Genomic DNA, 22,032 nt, shown 5'->3' with positions numbered 1-22,032 from the left:
AGTTCCTAAAAATATCCAGGCATATTCTGATACGTCTCGCGAGAGGTTATCAAAAAATAAGCCAGGATTTTCCTTTAGCGACGTTGATGGAATACCTCCCTGGTATAGTAGGATAGTTGCTACCGGGAAAGCGCGGAATAGAAAACAGAAAGTAGCCGCTTGTCTTGCGAAAAGGAAACGTGCGTACAGGTGTAACCACACAGGCTTAGTGTTTTATTTATTTGATCGCTTAAACGTTGTTATCAAGCGGTTGATTAGTTTAGCTCATCTTGCGTGGCGTCTTCCTGTGAGATGATTGGGTTTGCGTTAAGGGTCGGGCCTCCACGCGGGCACTTGTTAGCCTGCTAGCAAACGGGCTAACTAACGTCTAGTGTGATTTGTCATTTGGATTCGTGACTGTTTGTGAAAGATGTCAGGCTTTAACTTTGGAGCCGGGACTCTGGGGGCCGCGAACACTGGCGGAGGATTCTCCTTCGGGGCCGCGGTCGGGTAAGCACTACTAACTACAACTAGTTTACTAGCCATGCTGGGCTACTGGTGCGTTTTGCTGGTAGTAAGGTTGTCTATGTGAGTTCAGTAATGCAGAATGAACAACCTGGTTGAGATCAGTATGGCTGTACGAAAGCATGGCATCACAGTGCTCCAGTAGCTGGGTTTTGGAACAGTACAAAATAGCTGTATTTATTCTCAAATAATGCTTGGGAGACCCGTGGCCGGAACGTAGCCATTCTGGAGACTGGACATTTACAAGTATTTCCTATACACTTTCATTGATTAATTAATATTATTTTACATTACTTAATTGGAGATCATTATTACTATTGGCCTGTTTGAAAGCACTCCATGGATTTGTGCCAGGTGTTTGCATAGTCGTGTTGCTCATTTGATCCGTTGTCACCTAGCTTTATTTGACAGTATTATTGGAAAAGGGCTATACAAATAAAGGTTTATTATTATTATTATTATTATTATTATTATTATTATTATTATTATTATTATTTGAAAGCAGCCCAAGGATTTAAAGCCACAATCCGTTATTCGAAAAACAACAAACGTCAGCCCCATCACTAGGCAACATAAAGCTGAGGAATGGGGTTGGAGAAATGTCACAGAAACTGTCACATTCATAGACAGAAGTCAAATGAAGCTGTAGGCTACTGAGTTTGTTTATGTTCCTGTTTGTAATCATAGTAAAATAGTCAAATATGTTTTATTATGGGGTAAGATACTTGTATTAAGTCAAATTCAAACTTACTGAGGGCCAGGCTGAGGTTTGTGAATAAAATCTGGGGCCAGACATTTAGTAGGCTACAATGATATTGAAGAAATATAAGTAGGCTAGTAACTGTATTTAGCTAAATAAATAAAATATTGCATGGATGCACAGATACTATCAAATAACCATCAACATTTTTGCTTTTTCCATGTCTGTGGGTAATTCTGATTAATAAAGCAAAATAGTATTTATCAAGTGCTGAACAATGTATAAAATGATAACTGCACTTTTGTCTAACAAAGTATCAAATACCGTCTTTGTTACCAGCATTGATTAATAAAGCAAAATAGCATTTATTAGTTCTCTGAAACCGCGTTTCAATGTTGTATTGTCACAGACTTAATTTAAACACCAGCGCACAGGCCACATTAAAATATTGGTCAGAATTTATTGGCGGGCCGGGTTAAAAGTCGTTGCAGGCCGTGTCTGGCCCGCGGGCCTTGTAATTGATGTGTGATTTAAGCAATATCACACGAGAGGGAGTGCTGATATTCAGAATAAAGCCCAATGCACACGACATGCGATGCAACGTTCTACGACAACAATCGCTTCTCAATGCACACGGAGTGCGACCGACGTCGCACGACAACATTCGATTGTCAATTCACACCACCGATCCTACCCAATATTGCTTGCCTTGCTTCCACAATTTCTACGATATACAACTGGGCATATTGTGCTTACATGCTTGATTATTATTATTATGTGTCTTGTAATCCCATATGAGATGGGCCGTGTAGCTATGTGGCATGACACGCCTTCCCACATTTTATACATTAATGGTGACACAATGGTTAAATAAATTACTTGGTTAACTTGTGACACACATCGCTGTCTTAAGACATACATTTTCGTTGGTTAATTAACTCGGGTAACGTAACTTACCAGAGAATCTGATTGCCAGAGAAATTGCTCTCCAAGCTTGGTCAGTTTTGATCGTATCTTTATACCACTCATACCTGGGGTCGAAGAGCTCCCTGTGGCTTTGAATTAGTGTCATCAGCTTGTCATCGTCCATGTTGGCTGTAAGTTGTATAACGTTACCGGTAAATGAACGTACAGTAGAGTAAATATACATTTTGGGTTGCCAGATGTCCGGTTTTCAGTGGACAGTCTATACAACGTGTGTACAATTTGGCTGGTCATTCAGTCGTGCTAGATTACAAATATGGCAACCCCGTGCAGCCAAAAAAGGCTATCGTAGATCTTTGAGGGTACGGTACGTTACTTGCTCAAAGATTTACAATAGCCTTTTTGGCTGCACAATACAAAATACAACAATACTTATTTTTTAAATATTCACATGTTAATGTATGCCATCATGTTAAATAACTTAATACTGTGGTGGGTTGACATCACCCACAGAACTATGGGTTGGGAGTATTGTTCCGCACGGACAGTTTAGTGCGTGGTACCCGAGTTGTTTATTCAGTTCTACTTACTGCTTGAGTGTGTTGTTGACAATCATTCATGTCCTTCATTAAACGTTTAGCTTTGTCATTTGATACGCCCCTACGACTCCCGTTTCTTGGCACTACAATACCCTCCTTAAAGCACATATTTTAAACTCTCGCAATTAGGGGTGCAGCGGTTCAGTTGCACAGTTCGGTATGAAAGGTTCAGTTCCACGGTTCGGTATGAACCTCGATTTTTGGGTCACGGTTCGGTTTCGGTACATTTTTTTTTTAATATATTTTTTTTATGCTACTATTTATTTACAAACTGTTACTTATGGAACTTTAACATTTAGACACATTCCAGAATATGACTGGTATATTGTATAATATAAATATATATATAAACAAAACACTTTCAAATGTAAAAAGATTACATAAACACTTTCAAATGTGACTTGTTGTTGATTGGAACTACAGATCATAAGCTTTCAAATGATGTGTCATACATTGAAATCCCAAAAAAGATGATGAAGTTAGTCATTTGAATGTTGTTAGACGTCAGGCACATATAGGGTTAAACTGGCTGTCATTGAAACCGGAAGCAAACGCTGCTAACAGCTAGAGGCTAACAAAGCACATAGCTACAAAGGTCTAACTGTATTTTAATAACATCACAACATGCTGATAGAACATCAACATGCTAAAAACACATAACTACACATAATTAGATCACACAGTCCTTGCTTTTGAACACGTCCTAAAATTAAATTATGTTTACAAGCCATGTATCACTTACCTACCGAGGTGAGCCTGCCTCCCGACACTGCACTTTTCTGCACTTTTATTTCTGCACCTGTATTTTGTATTGCACCTTGTTTTAGCGTATTTTTCTTTGTTGTTTTCTTTTACTAGTGTTTTTTATCCGTTAAGCACTTTGGGCGGCTGTTTTGTTTATTGCACTTACAGCAGAGACGAATGGCTTATTTCAGATTAGCTAGGTCAGAGGGTGTGTGGGGTTGTGTGTGGGTGGAGGGAGCTGAGGCAATTGAAGGGGAAAACTATATTCTATACTAGGGTCTATATGAAATGTTACGGTGTGAAAATGTACTCTGTGATTTCATTTTAATGATCGAGTTGTACAGCGCTACCTAATGTTAAATAATTATATTTTGCCTATTCATAAATACTATAGTGACTCTGTACATTAGGCTACATAAATCTTGAGAGAAATGCATGTTATACTAAGTTACGAAAAAAAGATAAATCCATTAAATATATATATATATGTTACGGTGTATGTAACCGTAGCACCCTAGCACCTAACCCTAGTTTTGTACCGTAACACATATTTGTTTTTTTGTCAATACTGTCATAAATTGCTATGTCTGTGGTTGAAGACGCTATTGAAAGTGATGACGATGAGATGACGAGATGATGAACGTTTTGTAAAAAACCTTCTCAGAAGGATACGCAATCACTGTGACCGCAAATGTAAAATGCTGTATTTATCCACAGGGGGATAAGTACATTTATTTTGAAAGCTGTATATTTTGACAGCTCTACCATGGGTACTTTTATGATAGTTTTTTTTTATACTTTTTTGATAGTTTTCTTTGTTGATAAATTTGGCAGTTCAAGACAAGTCAGAGTCACGTTGATTTAATAAGAGGCATGTGGTTTTTATAAAAAGCTTGAAGTAGGCTATGTACACTGCATAATTCTAAGTAAAATATTTCAGTGATTTATTGAGCAGTATTCGAAAACTGAAATACCTTGAGCATCAGTTGAAACTTTGCGTAAGAACCAAGCTAATGAAAGAGCAGTTTGTTCAATGAAGATACTGTTCCAAGATGTCGTTCTTCCTAGATCTTCCTTGCACCCTTGATAAGCGGAGCTAGGTAGGAGTGTTTCATGTTTTTTATGTGTTCCATATATTTTCATGTACGGTGTAGCCTACTAAAGTGTGCCTTTCCACGTATATTTGTGAAACTAATGAAGTAGCCTAATTGTGTTGCGACTGTGCTTCTGGTGTTTTCACGTTGTTCGACATGAACAATAGGCTAGGTGCACGATCTCACTACTTCCTGAAAGGCAACTGGTATGAACATATCCTGTCTCATCTATTGGTTTAATTGATTAATCAGCTGTGCACTGTGTGTTCCAACGGTTTACCGCACAGCTGATTAATCAATGAAACCAATAGAGTGAGACAGGATATGTTCATACCAGTTGCCTTTCAGGAAGTAGTGAGATCGTGCACCTAGCCTATTGCCGGCACCGTCAAAGCCCTACCACCAAATTACCATGTCATTTTGAATCCTGCGGTTTAACTGAAAACCAGGGTTTTATTCGGTAATGGTTTAACGGTATACAAAATTGGAAACCGTCTAACCCTAATGCACTAATACTTTTTTTGTGCAATATCATGCCCTGGAAATTATGGGTGCAACGGTTCACGGTTTTATATTGAACCGTACGGTTCACCTTCCACGGTTCAATACACTCGTGAACCGTGGCGGTTTTTGGTTTATGCTGCGTTTCATTCAAATTCAGAGGTCGAGTTGGTCTGGAACACAGTTGCTTCTTGTTCAAATGTTTGTTCATGGCTAGCGGAGTTGAGAACTGCTACAAGAATTGCTACAAATCTGCTTTGTGGGGTCATTCATTCTGGTTTTGGCATTGAATACAGCGATGAGGGAACGAAAACAGTGAACAGAAACGTGTCGCAGAAATGCTTCACGTGTGTCGTATATGCGCACCCTTTCCTGAGGTACTATTTCAATTAATTAAGATGTAACAGGATTCTGAGTCTTAGCTGTTTATGGTGAACTGACTAACTCTCTTCTGGTTTACAAACAAATCAGATAAGTGTCTGTAATTGTAATTGTGTGTCCCCATAAACCAATTAAGCATATAAACCGCAGTGTTTCCTCTACATGCATTTCATCGTGGCGGGCCGCCACGATGGAATTTCCTCCGCCACCATTAAGATTTCTCAAAAAAAAAAAAAAAAAAAGTTCTCGAAAAAAAAAAAAAAACACATTTTAGCTGATTAAAATATATCTGATCCTAGATCAGCGCTATAATGGATGTTGACTAAAAGTGCACCTAAATCCACGCCCATCTCTCTCTAACCACTGATCCAAAATCAGATTAATGACATTCAGTTGACGACGTGACACAAGGGCTCCTGATTGGTCTAAATGTGAACTGTGGTATTATTGTTATTGTGTACAGGCCACCGTAGTGACATCCGGGGGGTATTCCATCAACATCGCTAAAGGGAAAATCCAGGTTTAGTCTGATAAATCTCGCGAGAGTTCTTACAAATATCCAGGCATGCTTGAGTGTGTTGTTGACAATCGTTCATGTCCTTCATTAAACGTTTAGCTTTGTCATTTGATACGCCGCCTACGACTACCATCTCTCTGCACTACAGTAAACAGTTAATCAGTAACGTTAGCCGCTTTTGTGCTCATGTAGGCCTACTTCGTATTATATGATCTTTGTGTGTGTATGTGACTGTCAGTCACAAGTTTATATTCTGTATATTCATTATTTATTTTTTTGGGCCATCCTCTAGTTTTGGCTGTGATAAAAAAAAAAAAAAAAAAAAAACTTTGTTTTGAGCGCGCGTGCGCGTTTCATGCGCGTGCACGCGAAAAAATCGCCACCCGCCACCATTGTAAAAATTCCTGGAGGAAACACTGAAACCCATATACAAACAAAATACAATGGACAGCAATTTAGAAGGAATAGCAAAAATATGTTTATTTTTTATTAAATATATATATAAAATATATATATTGTGTGCTATACTATGTGTATGGATTTAATTTGTATAAAAAATCGTAGTCTGGGACGGCCCTAATATTAGCAATCATTCTGACATACGTAGCAATAGATGCATTCACTGTCATGCTGACTCTGGTGGTGATGTTGCATAGCTTTGTGAAGGAGATTTTGTACCTTGAAAGTTTCTCTATTTTCCCCCTCTGCAGTGCCCCTGCTGCCCAAGCTGCTGGAGGTTTCACTTTAGGGGGTGCGTTGGGCATCGCGGCTCCCACACCTGCCTTAACCACCACCACTGCTTCTATGGGCCTAGGGGGAGGCCTGTTCGCCCAGAAACCTACCGGGGGCTTCTCATTCAATACACCTGCCCAAGGTATATTCACTCACTCACTTCCTCATTCACTCTCTCACTCCCTCACTTCCTCACACACTCACACACTCACTCACTCACTCTCAACTTGTGTGTGTGTTTTGATGCAGGCGCTGTTGCACCTACCACAGGACTAACATTAGGTGAGTTTTGAGCCAAACTGGAGAGAACTTAATTACTTTGATTTGTTAGCTGCCTTTCAAGCCACCCAAGGTAAACATGGAAACAATTACAAATGTAGAGCAGACGAAACTCACCCCTGTTGCACCCCACAGGTATTCCTGCTGCCGCCACAGCCGCCACAGGCTTCAGCCTGGCCTTCAACAAACCCTCCGCCACGGCCCAACCCTTCTCCCTGACCCAGGCTGCCCCAGCAGCGGTGGGGCTTACGCTAGGCTCCGCCCTCACGTCCACCGCCCCTCTGCAGGGCTCCAGCGGCTTTGCCCTCAACCTCGGGGGCATGGCAGCTAGCACCGCCCCCACGGGACTCGGGATGCTCGGCTCCAGCCTGTTCTCCAACACGATGCCTACAGGTGCGCTACACCATTACCATTTACTCCACGAAGCAAAGCCACACACACCATTTACTTCATGAAGCAAAGCCTCACACCATTTACTTCATGAAGCAAATCTTTCCTGTAGACATATATCTTGTTAATTATTATTTCTTGACTGATTTTGGGCTCCCTTCTGAGCCTGATTCCTCTCAGGGTTTCTTCCTACATCTCTATAGATCTATGTCCTCTTATCACCGCTCCTTTTCTGTACCCATCTCTCTCTCTCTCTCTCTCTCTCTCTCATCACTATTTATCCTCTGCTATCCTCTCTTTTTTAGTTATAATGTATTTTACCTGCTCTGCTTTCTCCACTTAATGAACTACTTTGTGTGAATAAAAGTGAGAGTCCATTTTCTAACGAGTGTGTGTGTTGCGTGTCTCAGGTCTGGGTCAGCCCACTCTTGGATCAGGGGGGTTAACGTTAGGTTCCCTGATCTCCACGGCAGCCCCCGCACAAAGCCTTGGACTGGGCGGAGTCGATTTCAACACTTCCTCAGAGAAGAAGAGTGACAAGTCCTCCGGGGCCAGACCAGAGTGAGTCCCACTGACTGACAGGCCTCTGGACCAATGGGAGGCCACCGTGTGTCTGTCCTCCACAGTTATCGTCGGTGGGATCAGTTGCCTCTGTCTGAACTTTGTCTCTTCTCTCTCTCTCTCTCTCTCTCTCTCTCTCTCTCTCTCTCTCTCTCTCTCTCTCTCTCTCTCTCTCTCTCTCTCTCTCTCTCTCTCTCTCAGGGACAGCAAGGCTTTGAAAGATGAGAACTTGCCTCCAGTAATTTGTCAAGATGTGGACAATTTTCAGTAAGTTGTGCGGTCTTGTACATGACGTCAGTTGTACCTTTGTGTGTGTGTGATAATGATAATGTGAAGATGCATTATCACAATACAGGGTTGATGTCTTTGACCATGGCTACAAAGCAGTGTTATTTCAACATGTTTGTGTTGTTGAGTGATATCTCTCAATTCTTCCTCTGCTTTCCTTCTCTCCACCCCCTCCTCTCTTGTCTCTCTCCCCTCCTCCCTCTCTCTCCCCTCCCCAACAGGAAGTTTGTGAAGGAGCAGAAGCAGGTTCAGGAGGACATCAGCAGGATGTCTTCTAAAGCCATGTTGAAGGTCCAGGACGACATCAAGAGCCTCAAACAGCTGCTGTCTGTCAGCGCTAGCGGCCTGCAGAGGAACGCCCTGGCCATAGAAAAGCTGAAGCTGGAGACTGCACAGGTTCTCACACACACACACACACACACACACTCTCTCTCTCTCTCTCCCTAAGTCATATACACACCAGGGTTTCCGTTAGAAAAAATTGCCGCCGGACATCGTGTCCGGGAAGATTTCGATTTACCGGACAAACGTGATATATTCCGGACATATTAAAATATAATAAAAATAATTTTTTTCAAAATTATATATATATTTTTCCAAATCTAATATAGCTGTTTGTCGCGGTGATTACTGTTGTGTAGCGGCCTATATATGCCATTTAATGTCTATTTCTCATCCGATACGATTAGATGCGAGCTATATAATATATAATAATATAACATGATTCGCATGCGCGCTATATGTCCAGCGCTGAACGGGCGCCTCTGGGAACTGAACAGACAGCATCGATCAATGAACGGACTCCACATTACGTTAACTGAAGTTTGTTAAATTGTTTGGGATTAATGTGAGTTTTCTATTTTCTCTTTCCAGTTTGACCCTTTTTTTATCAATAAAACAACGTCATTTCTATAACCAGGTCTCGCTGGTTGGGAACGCATTTCGTTTAGCTGATATGTTACGCAACCGAACAGCTTCGGGAAAACGAGTAGCAGCGCACATAGTAGTGAGCAAATACTGACTTCCACTTTTAGTCCTAGGCAAAGGTCCAACACAATCAATTATTACACGTTCAAATGGCTCCCCTATAGCAGGAATGGGATGCAATGGTGCGGGTGGAATGGATTGATTAGGCTTACCCGCCATCTGACAAGTATGGCAACAGCGGCAGTGCTTGGCAACATCCGCCTTCAGTCCGGGCCAAAAGAAATGTTTCAATATCAGCTGATAAGTTTTAGTTATACCTAAATGTCCTGACCACTGGCTCTCATGTGCTACAGATAACACCTGTTGTCTATAACCCACAGGCACAACCACTTGTTTTACAGTATTCCACTCACAACCATTTGCATTAGGAGGAGACCATTTACGCATTAATATCCCATCGTTAAGGAAATAAACTACGTTGCCCCCTATTTCAGATTCCTCACTAGCTGCATGTAAAAAACATTTGTTTAATGACTGATCAGCTACTTGAGCGACACGCAATCGCTCGCCGGTTACCGGGAGAGATAGGCTGTCAGCGGATGGTATGGTAGGACTCGGGGAGGATGGTAACTCTACCACTTTCTCCCTGGGAGAAGCTGAAACAATCGGGTTCTCATCCCTTTCAGAAAAGGCTTGCATAATCACACTATCACAGAGAGAAACATCGCTATCCTCCTCTCTGCCTCGACTCGATTGTGCACGAGTTATAGCGCACACCGGAAACAACCGCTGTTTCGCATAGGCAGCCTACACATTAGGAGACATCATCATGCCGGTGTCAAATCATATCATAATAAAAGAAATACATAGCCTATATATTCGTCTTTTTTAAAATAGAAGGAATCAGAATGTGAACTTTAGCGAATTGTATTCAAATTGTGCTTAGAGGGAATTATTTTCACCGGACATAAATGTCCGACGAGTTTTCATTTTGTCGGACTTCAATCAATTTTACCGGACAAAGACCGGTAATTACCGGTTAACGGAAACCCTGATACACACATACATTTTTACATTTACATTTTTGGCATTTAGCAGCCTTATTCCAAAGCGACTAACGATTGATACATTTGGCTAAGCACTGATTAATCGACCATGAAAATGTTTAGTTATGCATATCCCTATGCCGAATAGACTCACCATGATCAGTGTGGTAGAGCCATGGCTTACGCCTGGGAAGATCCCATCTTGATTGCCTTTGTCTGGCAAAAATAGACTGTCTCTCTCCTCTTCTCTTCCTCCTCTTTCCTCTCCTCCTCCTCTCTACTTCTGCCCTTTTCTCTTCTTGTGCCCTCTCATCTTTCTTCTGCCCTCTCCTCTAGTCCTTAGCTAGACCGAGGTTGTATCATCATCATTTAAACTGATATGCTCGCTAAATATCACCTAGTCACCTGTTAGCGAGAAGTCACATTTGAGAATAACCGTCCCCTTTTCCCTCCTTCCTCCCCGGCTCTCCCAATCTCTTTCCCTCCCAGGAACTGAAGAATGCGGACATAGCGATACGTACTCAGAAGACCCCTCCAGGGCTCCAACACGAGAACACAGCCCCCTCTGAGTGAGTAGTCAACGTCATTATACCCATGTAAAACCAGTGCCTACACCCTACATAATTTTTGTCTTAACTCTTTGACTGCCAGCCATGTTCAGAGCGGAGAGCTCCACACTGCCAGACTTTTGGGGCATTTTCGCTGAACTTTGAAGACCCACCAAATATTGACTTTTTTCGGACTACATAAACATTGAACATATCTACCAAAACTTTAGACTCTCTTCTTTCATCAGAAAAAGAAAGTTTGTTTCTAGCCTCTTTGAGTGTTTAGAAATCGGCCGTAGAACATAGGGTGGTTTCAGCAAAAACACCTGATTTTGACCAATAAACAGAGAAAACGAGGTTTTTCTGCAGAACTTTTTTTTTTTTTTTTTTTTCTGCACTTTTTCTGTATCATCCGACTCTGAACTGTTTGAAGAGTCGCGCGATGGCCGCGCTGCTCCGCAATACTCCGCGCCGCAATGCTCCGCGCCGCGTTTGGCACATACCCTGATCCGTTTCGCCATTACTACAACCCACAGCAAGCCACTTCCTTCTCCAGGCTTTTATCGAACTACTGCCCCCATCTGGGACCGAAATACATTACACCCAAGTCTGAAATTCACTCGCTAGGTGTAGAACATGTCAATAACGCGATCCCCGCGAAAAAAAAAAAAAATTCTATAAGACGCCAATTGGCGTCTTTGGCAGTCAACGTTACTATTCTATAAGACGCCAATTGCCGTCTTTGGCAGTCAATGAGTTAATAGTCTCATCATGGGATTCTACAGTACTAGTGAATACTACTACCATTGATTGTCTAATCTAATTGTTTCTTTTCCCCCGCCTGCCTGTCTGTAGTTACTTCAGGGGGCTGGTGGAGCAGTTTGAGGTTCAGTTGCAGCAGTATAGGCAGCAGATAGAGGAGCTGGAGAACCACCTCACAACACAGGGCAGTGGAGCACACATCACCCCACAAGGTAACAACACACACACACACACACACACACACACACACACACACACACACGAAGGTTGGTGAAGGTTTTATCTGACTTGATGATTGAATGATTATCCCCTTCCATGTAAGAAAGCAAAGGCAGAGTACGTGTGTTTTTTTGGTTACAAGCGATAGCATTGGTGTTTGGCTTTTATGACGATGAGTGTGAGAGTCCCTTTTATAATGTGGCACATTTGACAAGTTGTCTAACCTTAGAGACAGATCACAATTGATCTGTCGAAACACATTTTTTCCTCAGCTTTGAAAGCCTGTGTACGTATGGAATCTCTCCATTTGTGTCACTCTCTCTCTTTGTTTTCCAGATCTGTCCCTGGCCATGCAGAAGCTGTACCAGACCTTTGTGGCCCTGGCTGCCCAGCTGCAATCTGTACATGAGAACGTCAAGGTGAGTCCAACCTGCTCAACATTTACTCCACACTATCACCATAGACTTGCATGGGGGGGGTCTAATATAATTCAATGCCAGTTGTAGCTGTGGGACACAAAAAGGACCTTTCTGACTAGCTTCCCATTGACAGTCCGACTAGTCAGGTCCCCTTACTCGTCCCTGTTGTCGACGTTCTTCTTCTCCCTCACCCCCCCACCCTCAGATCCTGAAGCACCAGTACCTTGGCTACCGCCGGGCCTTCCTGGAGGACTCCACCGACGTCTTCGAAACCAAGCGGGCAGCCAACAGGAAGTGGCAGAGTGGCGGCCCGCGTCTCACCACGGGGCCCGCTCCTTTCGGCAGCATGCCCAACGCGGCGGCGGTCGCCATGGCAGCCACGCTGACGCAGCAGCAGCAGCCTGCCCCAGGTCTGACCGCCACCTTCAAGTTCTAGAACATTCCCCCCCCCCCCCCTCCACCCTGACCCCCCCCTTCCCTACCCTGCTGCCTCTCAACTGGCCTGGCCTTCTGACCTTCACTCTTAAGTTAGTGAGTCAGCCAAGGAGGGTGAAGGAGGGACAGAAGGAATAATAATAAAAGAAAAAACATTAGCTGGTGCCAAAATCCTGTATAGTTGTCCTGTTCTTGATTCTCTGGTGGTGTCGCTAATATGTACGTGTGATAGAGATCGGTTCTCTAGCCCGGTGTTGCCAGGGTGAAGGACCCAAATCCACCTCTGAGTCTGCTGCCAATTAGAGAGAACATCTATTCAGGTTGTCTTACTTCTCTTCTCTCTCTCTCGCCCCTCTTCTCTCTCTATCTCTGAGAAGCACTTAACCCTACCCTTATGGGGTAACGCAGGGGTAGTAGGACCTAACATGAGACTGTAGAGTGCTGCTGCTGCGTCATCTGGAGAGATGAGATTAGAGAACTCCCGTCTCTCAGATGAGATGGCGTTGTGCCTGGGCAAGCCATTTTTGTTCCCGATGGAGGATGTTCAATGTAGTCGGCCCAGAGTTCAACATCCCCGGACGTTCCTCACAAGCAACGCCGGGACCTTCTGTCAAGCCAAGCGCTTGCCGCAAATCATGTGATGTCTGGCATGATTTTAGGCTCTTCATTCTTATTTAATATGAGTTTAGGCTCTTCATTCTTATTTAATTGGTGCTTGAATGTGGTGAATATACTTAATGACTGATAGGTTTGGTTGGAAGCTACAAGTTTTCTGTTTGTTTTCTGGAGGATAAAGGGGGGGGTGGGGTTAAAGCGGTAATGTAGCTCTCACTGTGCGTTAGCAATCTGCCTCGATTCATGCTCCACCCTCTCTCTCTCTCTCTCTCTCTCTCTCTCTCTCTCTCTCTCTCTCTCTCTCTCTATCTCTCTCTATCTCTCTCTCTCTCTCTCTCTCTCTCTCTCTCTCTATCTCTCTCTCTCTCGTAAATACCACACCTTCAGACCACCCTGCTCCGTTCACCAGACCAGCAGGCCTATTTCTAAAGTTGCATATGATGGACTGGATGTAAAGATCTTTTTGGGCATTTTTGGCCTTTGATTGATATTTATCAGATTCAGGACATTTTTTTGACAATGAACCATGTGAGCTAAAGTGTAAAGTCGATGTATAGTATCAGAGGTTGTTGAATGTGTTTGTATTTTTATTTTATTTTAGAAGTTATACATTTTAAGTGTTGAAAGTCATTCCTTTTTGTAACACTGGCCTCATTCTCAGTTTCCACAGAGCTGGCACAGAAATAATGGCGGGCTCTGGTAGCTAAGGTGGCCATCTTTGAAGTTGCTCTGCGAGCAAGTAACATAGCCAGCCACGTGTTTATACACTCAATTCAAAATAATTTGTGTGTTTGTGATTGTGAAATACTTTGAACGTTTTGCTTGAGCCACGTCACTTTGGGACTATTCCATTGGTCCCACTGTGCCAGACAAACTCAATCAAGCACAGCTAAGTATTTAAAATTATTATTTAGAAATAGAAAGATTTAAAATACTACTTTTTGAACCGTGCGTGTGCGTGCGTGCCATTGTATAGAATAGTCTAACCAGACAGTCATACCTGACTTTTCCCATGAGTCTAACTATGCATCTTACAATAACCTTATCATTAGGAGAGTTATAGTGATTTAACAGTATTATAAGTCTGATTGTTGATTATACACCAATAATCAGAAATTACAATGAGGCTATTGACAATGCTGGTATGGGCCATAGTGAGATTCCTTCACTGTGTTGGCATTGAGTAGGGTTCGTTCTGTACCTCTAAAGCAGTGGTTCTGTCCTGGAGAGGAGCATTGATTAACTGAATCAGATGTGTTGGTCCTGGGTAGGAACAAAAGGCCTGCCTACCTTGAAGACAGTCCAGGCCCAACTGTAGTTTTTAGAACAGATCTTTTGTTTGACTTGATCCTGTTCAACAGAAAGGGCTACAGTGTTACGTCACTCACTAGGTGAGCTGAGGAGAGAGTGAAATTGCTGCTCATATCGACTGGGCTAGGCCAGTGTGATAATTATGTGCCAAAAATCAGTGTTTCACTACTAGTGCAGTCTCCAACTGTGAGTCGGCCATTTTGTGCTCTGAGATCAACCAACTGCTGCTCCGGACTCTTGAGTCCACCACCTAATGTTCCAGAAACTCCTCAGACATTATCCTGGAACTTTGGACTGTTCAGAGCTCTGTTATGACTCTAGAACTCTGATATTGTCTTGGACAACTTGACGTGATTGTTCCAGAACTCATGGGCTGTTCTAAAAGTTCTCTAGTTAGATTGACAGTGCTTAGGTACAGGGCTGTTTTGAATGTCTTGTTTGTTGAAGTCCTGTTCGACCTTTACACGAATCACACAGATGGTATGATCCCTTTGTAACTGGCTTGGTGGAGTGTACCACTGTGTACTGGGCTGTAAACACGGAGGGTAGGCTGTGTTCAGAGCAATGACGGACTGTTTTTTAGACAGTCAGTGTCCAGAGAACCATGGGGAGTTGCTTGTAAGTACAACACTGTTATTGGGTGGGAGGGAAGGGTGAACAGAGAATACTGGAGATCAGACGAGGTTGTGTCATGTGCAACGGCCCTCAGTCCCAATGGACTGTCCATGGGTTGTTTTTGTCCCTGTCCAAAACCCCCCCTTGCCTCTTCAGAATTTGCAGAGCTTATGGAATGGGATGGGTGACAGCAATATGGCGAAATTCATTTCTCACACACCCTTCAATATAGCTAAAAAAACTAAGAGTAAAGGGGTTTGTTTTTTTGTGTGTTTTTGTTTGAGTGGTTAAAGACCAGGCAGAAAACTAAGCAGGGAATGGCTAATTGGGCCTTAAGGACTAAAACTAAACACTGTGCTGTATTATTGTGGTACGACATTTCATTCAATTAGGATTTGTAAAAACAGATCAAAATGAGTGCCATAAACGCATTTAAATCTTTACACAAGTGTAAATGTAGGTTATTATTGTTGGGTTCATTGTCCTTGATGCCCATTAAAGGTCCAGTTTGTAGTGCTGCCCTCTGTGGCTGCAATGAACTTTCCTGGCAGCAATATGAGCATAACCTTGTAAACAATCAAATTGTAAATGGGTGTACATTAAGTACAGTGCTCGGCCTGGACCCCAGATTATAGAAAGCACTTTTTGGAACAGAAACAGCGCTTTTCACTGAACGTTCTTTATTATGCGATCTCATTATTTGATTGCTATTAATTTATCATGACCAATTAGCATTATTTCAATGGTCAAATCCGACACACTGGACTTTTAACCTCCCCTGTCCTGCTGGCCCAACTGTAACTTATCACTGGGTTTCCCCCTCTGGATCAGTTTAAACACTGAGCGACAACCATACATGCCAATTCTGATCTCCAATAGAACTCTTTCAGTGCTCTTGTTTATTATAGATGTGTGTTTTAATCATATATAACCAATGCTTGTTGATGCATAAGTATAATATGGTGTGCCTTTGAACTAGACAAATGAATAACAATTGTTTGAGATGCATTATTATTTTTATGTTTTTTTCACCACATGCTAGTTCCTTCACTCTTGGAATCTTGAAACCGTTTTGTCCAATGCAATAGCAGCTCGGAACTAACAATCAGCTCTGTCCTAAGTTGTTTGTCTCTGTTTTATGTAAGTGGAATTGCTTTAAATTGACAATAAATCCATTTTAAAGGAGGCACCTTGTCTTTGTTTTCTTTTTGACTGAGAAATTACTTTTAACTTAATTGGAAAAAGAACATTTTGGATGCAGTAAATTTTTAAAAATAAAAATGAAGTTGCATCTCTAAAATCATGCAAGAAATATTTATACCTAAATTCACAAAACACAAATGTAATAATAGCAAAAAGGAAACGAGACAGGTTCACTGCTGGGTTTCTGAGTGAAGGAACTAGCCGCTCTCTACACCGCTCTCACAGTAATGCATGGACCTGAACTGTTCTTTCTTTGTGAAATGTAGTTGAGAAGCCTACATCATACACAATAATCAAACTAGGGGAAGGGTTGATGTATTGAGAAAGCTGTGTCTCAATTCTCTACCCTTCTCCCTAAGTGTGCACTTGTCTTGTACAGATGTAGAACTATGGGATGTGTTTACAGTACACCAGACCTGGGTAGTTGTGAGCGTTTGCTTAAGCCTGCCAGAATGCGACGAGCAGGGTTGACTTTTCATGATTCCATTGTGCCAGACGTGGAAATACTGTTAGAACCCTGGTCCGGTGAAAAGGGGTGGGTGGCGACAGAGAACGTAGTCGAAGAGGAGACCATCCCGTCAAAAGCACTCCATCCCTGCCATCGCTATTTTATTCTATAGAAGGGCTGTCTCAGTATTTAGTCTGGCGTCTGAGATCCAGGACTAGTGTAATTAAGCAGGTAATACCGAACCACTGATTCAGCGTTGTAGGAATTTAGGACGTTACATTAAGTTTTCACTCTTGGGTACACACACATTCTGTGCCACCACTTTATGTTGCTAGAGAGAGAGAGAGTGGAAACTTGGATCAGTAACACACATACAGGAGGAGTAAGGCATCAAACACTGGTTCAGAGGAGTAAAGCATGTGCTCTCTCTCTGTCTCAGGGTCTCAGGCGCCCCTGGGCCCAGGTCTGCGGACCCTCTTTGCCTCAGGAGTGGGCACTAGCTTGGGCTCCTCAGGCCTCGGAGGTACTACCTCTTTTTTTTTTCCTTTTCTTTTTTAACTCTGGCCATTTCCGTCTCGCAATCTCTTTCTTTCGGTCTAACCCCTCCTCCTTCCCCCCCCCCCCCCCCCCCCCCCCCATATCCTCATTCACATGGCACAGTGTAGGTAGCTATAGAGGGGTGGGGGTGTGTGTGGCTATGATTTGAGGTACTGGAATGGGAGTGATGGGAAATACCGTCTGCCGTAGGCGTAGGTAGTTATGGGATGTGGTCAAGGTCAGGTCTCTGACTGTCCTCTCTCTACATTGGTCAACTCCTTGCTTACTCTTCTGTTTCTATTGGTCAGCTCTGATTAGAAAACTCATCTCGAGTTGACCTGCAACCATACAGCTTCGTCTCTCGCTTGGTGTGTGTGTCTGTCTGAGCCAAAACTCTCTCTCCCCCCCACTCTTCTCTTCTGCAGTAGCAATATAGTGTGTAATTGTGTCTGTGTGTTACTAAGGCTAAGCTCTCTCTCCCTCCTGCAGCGTTCGGTGGTGGTCCAGGGTTTGCAGGGGTGGGGACGGGGGGCTCCTCTTTTGGCTTCTCCTCGGCCAGTAAGCCCTCTGGAGGCAGCCTGAGTGCAGGTACACACACAGTACTGGGACGAGACGTATTCAGAACGACTTGCCGATCACTACTAATAACTGAGTATAGTTTGTGTTTAAATGTTAATTTAGATGTCCGCCCTTCTCTCTCTCTCGTCGCTTCCTCCACCAACCCCCGTTTTTATTTTTTTTCACTCCCCATTTTTCTATTTCTTCTCTCCTCCTCCTCTCCCTCTGCTCTCTTTCCCTCTCTTCCCTCCCCCTTTCTCTTCCCTCTCCTCCACTCCTCGCCCACCCTCTCTTTTCCCAAATCTCACCCCCACTTCTTCCTATTTGTCTTCATTCCTCTGTTCTCCATCTCATTTTCTCTGTCCTTCCCTCCTCCTCCCCTCCAGGTTTCGGCAGCAGCAGCAGCTCAGGCTTCAACTTCAGCAACCCGGGGATCAACGCCTCAGCAGGCCTGACCTTCGGAGTGTCCAACCCCCCCGCCACAGGTTTCGCCACCGGGGGACCCCTGCTCCAGCTCAAGAAGCCCCCCGTGGGCAACAAGAGGGGCAAGAGATAGACCATCTGGAGGGGGTGGGGGTGGTGGAGGGCAGCAAAGGGAATTGACTCCCACCCCGGAGTGGGAGGGACCGTCCAGTGGGTTGGGGAGGGGAGAGACTCATCAGTGAAGAGAGGAGGGTTGGTATTTGATCACAGTTTATTTTTATACGCAAGGGAAGAGGGAGAAGCAAGCAAGTGTATATTCAAACCAGTTTTTTTTGTTTAGATTAGGCGCCCCGCATAATCGTTTGGTCATTGCCTTGTTTAGTTTTTTATACTTTCTGTACTGCTGTGCGTTGTGTACGGAAGTGTAAGGAGAGGCCGTGCAGATTGTCCCATACTCTTAGATGTTAGAACATGAAAGGGATTGGATTGGACAAGGGTACTCTAACGTGTGTGTGTGTGTGTGTGTGTGTGTGTGCGCGCGCGCCAGCATGTGTGTAGTGTATATGAATGCACAAGTGTGTCTGTTTTCCTCTGTGTCTGTCTCAGTAGAATTGACTTTGAGGGTGGGGTATTGATGTCTATGCTTTTGAGTTGTTTATTCTGATTCTCTGGTCTACTTAGTGATGTCATCTTTTCTATTAATCTGAATCTGTGTAAAGCTGTATTTTCAAAGAGCAGTTTGATAATAAAAGTCCCGATGTTCGTTTCTTTGTGTAAATATGATGGTGAATTATTTATGGATCATCTAGATTATTTGTGTATTATGACCATAGACATACAATGGAGGCTATCATGTACATTAGTGGATATGTAGAGTACAAAACAGCGCAATACACATTTTTACGTGTGAATGTTTTTTTTATTATCATTTCTGTCACACGCAAACACAAGGCCTGCCTATCATAGTTCATTAACCCCTGGACAGGTGTATTTTTTTCATCAGCCAGTGATTATTTACCATTTGGTTTATTTGTCAGGGATCATGTAGGACTTTTCAAGTTCATTGCCAACCAATCCCCACATACAAAATCCTGCTATTTATCCTAAATGGAGACGCATGGCTCTGGTCCAGTCCAGGACAACACAATACTGCCACCTACTGGTGTTACTGCCAAGCTCTCGTCCCCATGTAACAAAACCAAGACCCGGATCAGTGATATGAAGATGAGGAGAAATAAGCACATCTCAGTCAGAACGACACAAAATAAGTGTGTTTTGGTTGTATATTTATTCAAAGTACACACGTACTGTATATTATGAATGTAACAGTCAGGTTAGTCCAAACCCACTATCGTTAGTACATACAATAACACACAAAGCTAGCTATTTAAGGAACATACAATGTAAAAACCAATGCAGTGACTCAGAACCCAGGCCTCTGAGGAAGAGGTTTGTGTGTGTGTGTGTGTGTGTGTGTGAAAAGAGAGGGGGATGGCTTGTTTAGGTGTAGGCACTGCCTGATTGTGTGTGTAAGTTTAACTAACTAACTGTGTGTGTATACTATATATGAGTGTAATTGTGTGTATCAGACATACTACAGGGGTAGTGGTGGTCTAGTGAGTTGGACTTTTGATCGGAAGGTTGTGAGTTCAAATCCCGCCTGAAACCACACCACTACTAGTGTGCCCTTGAGTAAGGCAGTTAGCCCTCAGTTACTCCAGGGGGAATGTAGCGCGCGTTCTCCTCCACGTAGTTGTAGGGGTCTCCCTCGAAGGGCAATGGTGGGGGGTGGTTGTAGATGCCCATGAGGAAGATGATGATGGTGCCCAGGGTCATGACCGGGGTGACCAGGACCAGACACAGACGGTCGACCGTACGAGCAATACCACTCCAGTTATCCTTCTCCTGCAGAGAGACAGTAGGGGGGGAGAGAGAGAGAAGAGCAGGCGTCAACTCATTTAGAATTATGTTCACAGTCACTGACACTTATACTGATACTTATTATATAGCTATAGAGAATTGAGGTCTCCTGCATTCTAGGCCTAACCCAAACTCGTATTGTTACGATAATGACCAACCAACCACCTGTCTCTCTCTCTCTCTATTGTTCCCCTACCCTCTTTCTTTCTGCCCCATCCCCTTCTTTTCTCTCCCTCTCACCTCATTGTAGTCGTTCTTGTCATGCATGTGTTTAACGATGTAGTTGGCTCCATCCACGGCCGGCTTCATCTCAGAGTACAGCTGTTCAGTCACCTCTTCATCAGTCTGGGGCTTCACTGCTACATAAACATACACACACCAAAAATAAAGCTTAATTCAGCACATTGACCAAGCATAAGCTATCTGTGTGTCTGTAAATACAGTGGCAAGAAAAAGTAAATTAACCCTATGGAATAATCTGCATTTATGCATTATACATTTGTCTTAAAATATGGTTTGATCTTCATCTAAGTTACAATAATGAACAAACACAATTGGTTTTAACTAATAACACAAATTATTGTATTGTTCTTGTCCATATTGAATACATCATTCCAACATTCACAGTGTAGATTGGAAAAAGTATGTGAACCCCTAGGCTAATGACTTGTACAAAAGCTAATTAGCAATTAGAGTTAGCAAACCTGGAATGAATGAAATGAGATTGGTGGTGTGGGTTAGGGATACATACTGAGTTAAAAAAAACACTCAAACATTTTGAGTTTGCTATTCACAAGAAGCATCAGCTGATGATCAAGCATTGTTGATTTGCATAAAGCTGGAAAGGGTAATCTCAAAGAGTTGAGATATTCATCAGTCCACAGTTAGACAAATTGTCTATAAATGGAGACGATTTAGTACTGTGGCTAGAAGTGCCCAGTCAAGATGACTCCAAAGGCACAATGCAGAATGCTCAGAGGTAAAGAAAAGTTACCCTAGAGAAACAGCTAAAGGCTTGAAGGAATCATTGGAACTGGCTACCATCTCTGTTCATGAGTCTACTATATGTAAAACATTGAACAGGCATGGTGTCCATGGCAGGACACCACGGAGGAAGCCGCTTCTCAAAAAAAAAAAAAAATAATTGCTGCGCGCCTGAAGTTTGCCAAAGAGCATCGTGAGACTCCACAACGCTACTGGGAAAATGTTTTCTGGACTGATGAAACTAAGGTTGAATTGTTCGGGAAGAACACGCAACACTACATATGGCGTAAAAAGGACACATTGCATGCCAACATGAAAACATCATCCCAACAATGAGTACAGTACAGAGTACAGTGGAGGAGCATCGTGATTTGGGGCTGCTTTGCTGCCTCGGGGCCTGGACAGCTTGCCATCATCGAGGGGGAAATTAATTCCCAAGTTTATCAAGGTATCCTATAGAATAACGTCAGGGTGGCTGTCCACTGTAGCTCAGTAGAAGTTGGTCTGTCTGTGTGTCTGTTGCCTTTCTATCTGTCTGTAAGTATGTCTGAGTGTCTGTAACTATGTCTGTGTGTGTGTCTGTGTGTGTGTACCTGCGGCGGGTGTAGCTCGTGTGGCCAGCCCGTGTCTTTCAGACTGTTTCTCAAACATAAGTTCGCTGCGTGACTTGACGCTGAAGTACTCATCTGCCTTAGCGATGTAGCCCACTGAGCTGGATCGCCGCGGCAAAGCCCCCTCCAAGCTAGGCTCCGACTCCATAGGCTTAGACATATGCAGGAGGCGGGGCAACCTCTCCAGGAAGAACTGGGAGAGAATAAACCATCATATACACATACATCATATACACA

At 43.2% G+C, this 22,032-nt stretch overlaps 2 protein-coding genes across 3 annotated transcripts in view; one reads left to right on the top strand and one right to left on the bottom strand.

The window, feature by feature from the left end:
• Positions 1-147: 147 nt before the first annotated feature.
• nup58 (nucleoporin 58) lies at positions 148-18,413 on the top strand (the record flags this gene model as incomplete). Of its 2 annotated transcripts, XM_080542761.1 has the most annotated exons (13): positions 148-489; positions 6,675-6,838; positions 6,946-6,978; positions 7,111-7,368; positions 7,776-7,926; positions 8,128-8,193; positions 8,436-8,610; positions 10,677-10,756; positions 11,591-11,709; positions 12,053-12,135; positions 12,341-12,545; positions 17,789-17,887; positions 18,244-18,413. In XM_080542761.1, exons 1-13 carry the CDS (start codon positions 410-412, stop codon positions 18,411-18,413), a joined length of 1,683 nt encoding a protein of 560 aa, XP_080398887.1. In that variant the 5' UTR covers positions 148-409. The 2 variants fall into 2 exon arrangements, with proteins under 2 accessions (XP_080398887.1, XP_080398888.1); XM_080542762.1 differs by lacking the exon at positions 17,789-17,887.
• Positions 18,414-19,981: 1,568 nt separating this feature from the next.
• Positions 19,982-22,032, bottom strand: part of chrnd (cholinergic receptor, nicotinic, delta (muscle)) — a gene marked incomplete at both ends in the record, with an annotated part of 8,794 nt that continues 6,743 nt past the window's right edge. Inside the window, 3 exons of the mRNA XM_080543539.1 lie at positions 19,982-20,185; positions 20,441-20,559; positions 21,778-21,988. Coding sequence (XP_080399665.1) covers positions 19,982-20,185; positions 20,441-20,559; positions 21,778-21,988 — 534 coding nt within the window. The remainder of the gene's footprint in view (positions 20,186-20,440; positions 20,560-21,777; positions 21,989-22,032) is intronic.

The sequence above is a fragment of the Nansenia antarctica genome, assembly GCF_963989245.1.
Source record: "Nansenia antarctica genome assembly, chromosome: 12".
In the NCBI taxonomy this organism is placed as follows: domain Eukaryota; kingdom Metazoa; phylum Chordata; class Actinopteri; order Argentiniformes; family Microstomatidae; genus Nansenia; species Nansenia antarctica.
The sequence above is the reverse complement of the archived record's forward strand: the minus strand, read 5'-3'. Positions and strand labels throughout refer to the sequence as shown.